The 9,186-nt window shown below is 51.8% G+C and overlaps 2 protein-coding genes across 6 annotated transcripts in view; one reads left to right on the forward strand and one right to left on the reverse strand.

Moving 5' to 3' along the window:
- BAG1 (BAG cochaperone 1) overlaps positions 1 to 8,796 on the forward strand; it is a 29,473-nt gene extending 20,677 nt beyond the window's left edge. For 3 of the 5 annotated variants that reach the window (XM_067041364.1, XM_059072811.2, XM_067041362.1), the window contains one exon: positions 779 to 1,577. The gene's annotated coding sequence lies outside the window, so the exon portion shown is untranslated. Of the gene's footprint in view, positions 1 to 778; positions 1,578 to 7,568 lie in introns of those variants that run through there. The other 2 variants (XM_059072812.2, XM_067041365.1) reach the window with 2 other exon arrangements.
- On the reverse strand, positions 624 to 7,754 carry SPINK4 (serine peptidase inhibitor Kazal type 4). Its single transcript, XM_059072834.2, is given in 4 exon segments — positions 624 to 774; positions 2,209 to 2,321; positions 3,171 to 3,211; positions 7,694 to 7,754. Coding segments are annotated over 4 exon segments (285 nt in total). The 3' UTR covers positions 624 to 704.
- Positions 8,797 to 9,186: the final 390 nt, after the last annotated feature.

Below are 9,186 nucleotides of genomic sequence, written 5' to 3' on the forward strand. Positions count from 1 at the left end.
TGAGCTGTGTGTGTCCAATGTCAACATATTTAACAACCAGTCAGAATGGATGTTGACCAGAAGAGCAGAGCAGGGTCTGGACATGATCCTGCTATGGTGGCCAGGGTGCAGGGGGACACTCAAGGGCTTGGGGCAGCACCTGTTGTCAACAATTACAGACCTGGTTCAGTATTGTAATAAGCAGTCAGATGTATGATGAATATCACCTGAATATCAGCCATGATAGTGTTGACATGTGGGGGGGTCTGTGTGTGTGTGAGTGAGATTTGGGGTGCTGGTACAGCCCAGGGAGAAAACTGTGAGGGGTGTGGGACCCTCCCAAAGGCTGTTCGAGGCTGGGCCCTGTCGTGGGGTAGAGGGTGCAGATTTCACTTAGGTTCTTGACCTCAGTGACAGGCCAGGCTGGGGCACACAGGAGCACTGGATAGAGCCCTGGGGACAGGGACTGACTCTCAGAGTCCTGACCCCCTCGAGAAGGCAGAAGATGCCTGGGACCTCTAGGGGAACATGTGACAGGGTTAAGGAGCACCAGAGTGATGGAGAGGACATCAGATTCAGAGTAGGGAGGACGGCAAAATTCCCCCCTACGCCGACCTCCTCCCCAGGATCCCCAAAGACACTGACCTGCTTGGCTGGGTTGTGCTGAATCTTTTATTTCATGTCACATCCTCTCCATGCCCACCGCGGTTCTCCAGCCTGAAGCTTCATGGCTCAAGGGGCTCCTGTGGGGTTAGCATTTGCCATCGTTCATGATCTGGATGTCCTGTCTTTTTTCTAGGATCACAGCAGACAAGGATGAGACCACTTCCTCAGGAACCGTAATGTACCCTTCAGGAACCCTGGCCCAGTCCAGACTCCCTGCTGAGCTCTGCCCACCCACCCAGTGTACAGTGCGGGGGAGGTCCCAGGGCTCCCTGGGCATATCCTTCTACAGCTTTTCCCTCTGTACACCCTCCCCCGGGCGGTTTCAGCTTCCTGGGCTTTCAACCACCTCTGCATGCTGTTGGCCACAAATCTGTCTCTGGCCTGGACCTCTGTCTTAGACTCCAGGCCTGTTCATGTGATTGTCTGTTGTACATCACCGCTGGGATGTCCCAGAGGCTCCACAGTCCACGAACATCATTGCCCCACAAACCTGCCACACACACCTGCCCCCCGCCACATGGCACCACCAGCCACCCAAGCCTGCAAATTAGAAACCAGCATGTTGCTCTTGCTTCCTTCCTGCCTGTCAACCCCTCTCCAATCTCACAGCTTGTCGATTCTACGCCCAATGTAACCATGAGTCTTTAATTATCATGATCGTTTTCCAAGTTAGGACAGTCCATCTGTCTAGAGTATTGCAGCTTCCAAAGACTTTCTTCTCTTCTGTGTTCTCACTTAGCTCTGGCCAGCTCAAGGTCTTATGAATGAAGAAATGAGACCAAATAGGAGATCCGATGTACCAAGGTCATGTTCTGGTCCTGCTCGCTCTAGACTCATTTCTTGCCTCTCCCCCATTCTCCTTTAAATGAGAATGTACTCCAGCATACCCACCTTCTTATATTTCCTCAAATATAAACTTTCTTTCCCTTCTAGATCTTTCCAAACTCATTTCTCTACTTGGAATTACCTTCCCTTGTTTCTTCTTTTTCCTACCTAATTTCTACTTATCCCTCAGGGCTGAGCTGAGGTGTCACCTCCCCTGGGAAGTCTTCCCTGCCTTGTCCTTGCCTGGTACCCACAGTACCCTGTGCGCCCCCATCTGGGCCTTTAGCATTCTGTGCTGCCGTTGGCTGACCTTCAGCTTGGCTTCCCCCCCTTAGACTGACTGTTTGCCCCAGGAGCCGGTAATGCTGTCTAGCTTATTATGCCCTGTTGTATCCCCAGTGCCCAGCTCACAGTAGGTGTTCAATAAATAATTGTTGGCTGGAGGAATAAATGAACAAATAAGGTCACCTAGTCAGTCAGGGGCAGAACAAGGAAAAGAGCCCAGAGTTTCTACCCGAACCCCGAACCCCCCACCAGTTGGCTTTCTGCTTGGAACCATGTGCCTTCTTTTGATTTATACTTGCACTCACTCTGTTATGGGCAAATGTTGGAGGACTCTTCCCAGGCCAAGTGTGAGTGAAGGAAGAAGCAGGTCAAGTCCTCTCCTTTCAGACTCATATGCACCACAATGGGGCCCACCCAAGCCAACCCAGGGGAAGGTGGTGGGGGTGGACTTACATGCGAGCCAAGCAGAGCTTGCATTCACTGTCATACGTGACCCCGTCAGTGCCACAGACCGGGTCATATATCTAGGGGCAGACTGGAGATTCTGCCATGTGCTCACAGACGGGCTGTGGAAGAGAGGAAGCCGGGAGGTGCTCAGGGATTCGGAGGCAGAGAGGAGGGACCTGGGCTCTGCTTGCAGCCAGGCGGCGATCTCCATGGAGGAGCCAGATTCAAGAAGGCCCCAGTGTGGGTCCAAAGAGCATGAAACCAACCACTCAGGGCCCTTTGGCACGTTTGCATATGTGTGTGTACATGACCGTGGACCGTGGGTGTGTATGTAAGTGTGTACCTATATCTGCTGAGCCCAAGTATGCAGGCATCCAGGTGCATGCCTGTCTTTATGGGCTCACACACTCCTCACGGGGTCTAACAGAACCCTGCTGCTCTTCCTATTGAGGACCCTGGGAGACGGAACCACCCATCATTCCTAGGAGGCCCTGCTTCCCTGGGGGCTCCTGAACTCACCCTGGCCCTCATGACCTATCAGGCCCCTGGTATGAGAAGGCTGGAGAAATGGGACTTAATTGAAGCTCAGTCTGAAAGGGTTTCAAGCCAGCCCTGAGGTCGGGGTCAGAATTGGGTCAGGACTAGGATTGGGGTCTGGGGTAGGGACAGGGTGAGGGGGGCAGTGCCCTGCAGCAGTGAAGGCCCCAGGCCCGAGAGACCTGAACTCTGTGCTGATTAGCCGTGAATCTTTGGCGAAGTGGGTGGGCCTGCTCAGCCTGGAAGGGCTAACCTGGGGAGCATGCAGGCTCAGGAGGCCACCCTGGCCACTGCGGAGCCATTGAAAGTATATGAGCAGGAGTGTAAAGAAGAAGAACCCTGGTTTCCCAGCATGGATGAGAGGGCTCCCCTCTGCAGAAGGAAGGCCGGATCAGCATCCCTGAGGCCAGAACTGCAAGCAGCTGCCTTACCATTCTTTAGAAAATGAACTTTGCAGCCGACAGTGGCACTTCTGAAAGGCAAAGAAGCAAGAATTAGGTGATATTGGCTCTAGGCCCCAGGTCCAGGGGCCTGAGGACAGCTTCTTTGGGGCATCTGTCCAACCACCACCCAATCTGGAATTCCTCAAGGAAAGGTAGTGAGTCACCATACAGGGGCTCCCAGAAAGCTCATGTGACCTTGTATTATAAGAACTGAGACAGAAAGTCTAGAATTAGGGAGATGAAAGTCCAGCCTGTTCGTTATTAGTCAGATCCCACTGGGATTGTTATGTTCCATAAAATAGCAATGAAAATAATTCAGTTACTGTGTACCAGGCCTTGACAACACGTGATTTGACTACTATTCACAGCTTTCTCAAGCCAGTGTAACAGGCAGGAGAGAAAGCAGTGGTCTGCAACCCCCAGAGGCACTAATTTCCTCAGCTGCCAGGAGTATTGGCTGCTCACAGCAGAGTCCTTTCCTGGGAATTACCCTCAGAAAATGGAGGTGCCTTGCCCAAGGTCGCATTCCCTACCCAGAAACAGCTCGCATCCAATGTCAGGGTGATGTGGGTACAACGGTCTGAACTCATCTCTACTCAGAATGATGCTAATGGGCCATCCCAGCTCCACTGCATCACAGTCAACATCCCTCATCCCTCATAGGTGTTACCCCGTGAGCACTCCCCAGAGTCTTCTTCCCGGGGAACTTGACCAACTTATGAAAGAGGCTCACAGGTAAAGCAACACAGTTTGTCAAGGGCAGAGCTTGGATTTGCACATGGATCTGTCACTCCACACACGCAGTCACGCCCCATGGCCCCTCGAGGTCTGGACGAACTTCTTACAGGACACGAGCAAATTGCGATGTGACTGGCAAGCGTGACAGGTGGATGAGGGAACGGGAGCTGTATTTAAGACCACAGGTGTAAGGAAAGGTATCCATGTAAATTGAAGAAGGGCAGGCTGCTTCCTGAAGTCTCTGAAGGGCTGTCATGGGGCCATGGGAGAGATGAGGTCTTCTCAGCCTCACAGGGCAGAGCTCATCTGCGTGAGGAGGCTGCAGAGAAGCAGGTGTGGGTTCCAGAATTTTCTCTCAGTGGGAGCTATGCCTTAATGGAGGCTGTCTCCAGAAGTGGAGAGCTCTCTATCCCTAGAGGTGGGCAAGGCGCTGTGGTTTTAGCTTTTCCTGGATATGCTATTACAAGAGATTTCCGAGGCAGAGAGGAAGAAGGGAACCAAAACTGCCCTCTGATGCACTGTTGAAGTGTCAACACGCAAATCTAGCCTTGTCACCACACTGCTCAAAACCGTTCCATGTCATAATCACCCAAACTGGAAATTATCCAAATGTCCATCAACAGGTGAATGGATAAACTGTGATACACACGTACCATGCAATACAACTCAACAATAAAAACAAGCCAATAGGGCTTCTTCCCTGGTGGCACAGTGGTTAAGAATCAGCCTGCCAATGCAGGGGACACGGGTTCGAGCCCTGGTCCAGGGAGATCCCACATGCCCCGGAGCATCTAAGCCCGTGCGCCACAACTACTGAGCCTGTGCTCTAGAGCCTGCGAGCCACAACTACTGAAGCCCTCACGCCTAGAGCCCGTGTTCCACAACAAGAGAAGCCACCACAGCGAGAAGCCGGCGCACTGCAACAAAGAGTAGCCCCCGCTCTCTGCAACTAGAGAAAGCCCGCGTGCAGCAACAAAGACCCAACTAAGCCAAAAATAAATAATTTTTTAAAACCGCAACAATCCAATAACTGATAACATGCAACACCATGGCTGAATCTCAAAAACATGCCTAAGAAGCCAGACACAAAAGACCACACTGGGGCCTCCTTGGTGGCGCAGTGGTTGAGAGTCTGCCTGCCGATGCAGGGGACACGGGTTCGTGCCCCGGTCCGGGAGGATCCCACGTGCCGCAGAGCGGCTGGGCCCGTGAGCCATGGCCGCTGAGCCTGCGCGTCCGGAGCCCGTGCTCCACATGAGGGAAATTTCTGGAGTGATGGAACTGTTCTGTATCTTGGTAAGGGTCTGGGTTACACAGGTATATACCTCATCAAAACTCATTGAATAGGATTCATTGAGTGATAAGACTTGTGCCTTTCATGGTGCATAATTGTTAGCGGGGGGGAAAAAGCATTAAAAAAAATATAAAGCCCTTCCAAGGCTTCCTATCGTGACCACTAAGCCTCTTCATCTTACGTTTAGGGCACCCCATGAGCTGATCCCAAACTTCCCCTGGGTTCACTTCCTCATACACCTGCCCATGCCCCTACGCCCCCGCCCTTCCTCTCTGCTCACTCTTCTGGAACAAGCTCTGTGTTGGCTTATGCTGGTCCCTCCGCCTGAAATGTCCTTATTCTTCTTCTCCTCCTATTGACTCAGACCCTCCTTTCAAGACGCAGACCACTTGCGAGTGAAGTAGTCCCTGATATCCCCCAGGGCTTCCTGAGCAGGCCTGGACTTAGGCTTGTGTTTTAGTCCGTTTGGGCTGCTATAACAAAAATAGCATAAACTGGGTGGTTTATCAACAACAAACGTTTATTACTCATAGTTTTGGAGCCTGGAAGTCTAAGGTCATGGTGCCGGCAAACTTGGTGTCTGGCAAGAACCCTCTTCCCTGTTAGTAGTCGGTGCCTTCTCACTGTGTCCTCACGTGGTCAAGAGCCGAAGGAGCTCTCTGGGGCCTCATTTGTAAGGGCACCAATCCCATTCATGTGGACTCTGGCTTCATGACCTAATCACCTCCCAAAGGTCCCACCACCCAATACTATCACCTTGGGAGTTAGAATCTCAACGTATGAATTTGGGGGGCCACAAACAGCTAGACCCTAGTAGCTTCTTTCACACCACTGTGTGCCCACCCACTCACCGGGTCACTCCTGCCTTCCGATGGACCTGAGCGCCTTGGGGTTCCTTTGTCTCTGCCTCCAAGTGGCAATGCCCTTCACACAGTGAGTGTCCAGGATTTGACCACTAATGTGCATTGTGGGGGAGAAGTTCAGAACCCTGTGGTGTCAGAGTTTTGCATTTACCCCCAGACTGCCCTTGACCTTGGCCCAGTGTGCCCCTTCCTCACACAGCCCAGGCAGGAATCTGCAATGGGCAAAAAGACTCTCTTTAGGGCAGCCTCTTCAGTGTTCCCAACAAGAGAGCTGCTGAGGGAATGGATGCCAGGCTGGGATTAAGCAGCCTGTGCCAGGCCAGAGTCTGCAGACCCATTCTCTATTGTGTCAGCTCCTAGTCTATGTCCCCAGCTAGGGAAATGGGTTTGAGACTGGCCATGAGGCCAGTGTCCCTGGAGTCCTGTTGGGCCTTGCTCTGTAACATCATGACTCTGTCCAGGTGTGTCCTAAGTAGTCTCCTTGCTTCCCCTTTTAGTCTGTTCTCAACTTAGCAACCAGAGCAAACCTTTTAACACATAACTCTGCTCATTACCCTTCAGTGTCTCACATTTCACTCAAAGGAAAAGCCATGTCCTCACATTGACCTCCAAGGCCTTACCCAGTATAGTTTCCAGTTGCCTGTATCATCTCTTCTCCTATCTCTCTGCACCCTGCCCCTCACTCTCTTCTAGCCCCGCGGGCCTCCTTGCCATACCTCAAACGCTCCAGACATGCTCCTACCTCAGGGCCTTTGCACTGCCTGTTCCCTCTGCCTGGAACCCACTTCTCTTAGATACACCCATGGCTCACTCCTCTGCCTCCTTCAAGCTTTGCTCAAACATCAGCCTCTCAGAGAGAACTCCTCTGATTTAACATTGCAACCCCCTCTCAATCCCCATCACCCTGCCTGGTATTTTTTTTCCTTAGCCTTTATCACCTTCTAACATACTGTTTAACATACATTGCACCTATCTTGTTTATGGTCGGTTCCCCTCCCTCAGACCCCACTGGATTTAAAGACCTATCAGGACAGTTCTTTTTCTGGTGTGCTTACTGATAAGTTCTAAGGGCTCAGAACAATGCCTGATACCCAGCAGGTGCGAGACTGCAGAGGTGCCCTAGGCCCTGAGCAGGCCCCACTCTTGCGGGCATGTGTGTAGCTCAGGGTGAGGGCTCCCTTGTGCTCACAAGGCTGCTCTCGGCACCACAACCACAGCCTGTCAGAGCAGATGGGAGCTCAGAGGACCCAGGCCAAGCTTTCTTCAGCACCCACCACCCTACAGCCACCAGACTCGCCTATCTCCCCAGAGATAAGACTTCTCCCTTCTGCCTCCCCGATCTCTAGCCCAGTAGTTGCTCAGTGCAGCTTTGAACTAGAACAACCTCCTACTTGATAGCTGGAGAAACAGAGGACCCAAGAGGAGAGGGGACATTTGCAATTCTGGGACAGAGTTAGGATTTGAACCCAGGTTTCTTTTCTCCTAGCCCAGGGTGCAGAAAGAAGGTATATGCAGAAAACCAAGGCCTTTAGAGGGTGCTTCAGGCCCTGCCTCTGCCCCACGCAAGCTCACCTACCAACACCAAGCCACAGAGAATCCAGGCTCTGCCTACTCACCCCTGTCCACAAGGAAGAGGGCAGCCAAGGCCAGGGTGACCACCCACAGGCGGACAGCCATGCTGATCCTGGGCTGACGTGGCCTGAGTGAGCTGGGGCCTGGGCCAGGGACGATGGGGGCCTGTTTATAGTGCTGATCCCCACCCTTATCTTACCTGAGGCCAGATGGAGAGGCTGGAGGTGTCACCTATCTGCACCTTGGCATATAGAAAGGGTTTGTTCTCTGCAGAGACTGCTGAGCTTGTGGTGGCCTGGGGCGGGGGCTGGGGCTATGGCCAGCAGATTTTGGAAGTGAGAAAAAGTTTGGACAACTTGCAAAGCTGACTCCAGCCCGAGGGCTGAAGCAAGAGGCAGAGGGAAACTGAAGCAGAAAGAGGAAGACAGGGGCTTCCTTGGTGGCGCAGTGGTTAAGAATCCGCCTGCCAATGCAGGGAACACGGGTTTGAGCCCTGGTCGGGGAAGATCCCACATGCCGCAGAGCAACTAAGCCTGTGCGCCACAGCTCTAGGGTCCACATGCCACAACTACTGAAGCCCGCGCGCCTAGAGCCTGTGCTCCGCAACCAGAGAAGCCACTGCAATGAGACACCTGTTCACTGCAACGAAGAGTAGCCCCTGCTCACCGCAACTAGAGAGAAAGCCTGCGCACAGCAACAAAGACCCAACACAGGCAAAAATAAATAAACAAAATAAATAAATTTATTTTTTTTTAAAAGAGGAAAACAGAGAGACTGAGACAGATTTCAAAAAGAAAACAAAAACGTAGCAATTGGAAGGTGGTCGGAGGCAGAGAAAAGGGGCTGGAGTCATGGGTTCCTTGGCCAGTGCTGACACTAACCAACTTCGTGAGCTCAGAAAAGCCGCTTTTGTTAAACTGGACCTCAGTTTACCCACCATAAAATGGAGAAGATAATTCTGGCTCTGTCTCCCTCCTAGAGCTGCTGTGAAGATGAGAGTGGTGATAGCAGATGGGAAAACACTTTGCAGAGTATGAAATAAGGTATAAATAGAAATAGAAATTATTCTTTTCATTTATTTTTATTTCTTTTTTTGCACCATGAAGAGGGTACAACTGGCAGAGGAAAAATAAGTAAAATAAAACATATTGTAAGGAAGACGCCCTCATGCTTCGCATGTAGTCTATGTCCTTTTACATTTAAATGGGTTGAATACAGATAAGATTCTGTTCAGGAAATATCAATATCTAGGGGACTTCCTTGGTGGCACAGTGTTTTAGAATCTGCCTGCCAATGTAGGGGACATGGGTTCGAGCCCTGGTGCAGGAAGATCCCACATGCCGCAGAGCAACTAAGCCCGTGAGCCACAACTACCAAAGCCTACATGCCTAGAGCCCGTGCTCCGCAACAAGAGAAGCCACCACAATGAGAAGCCCGCGCACCGCAACGAAGAGTAGCCCCCGCTCGCCTCAACTAGAGAAAGGCCTGTGCACAGCAAGGAAGACCCAACACAGCCAAACTTAATTAATTAATTAAT

The sequence above is a fragment of the Kogia breviceps genome, chromosome 8 (genome assembly GCF_026419965.1).
Source record: "Kogia breviceps isolate mKogBre1 chromosome 8, mKogBre1 haplotype 1, whole genome shotgun sequence".
NCBI lineage: Eukaryota > Metazoa > Chordata > Mammalia > Artiodactyla > Physeteridae > Kogia > Kogia breviceps.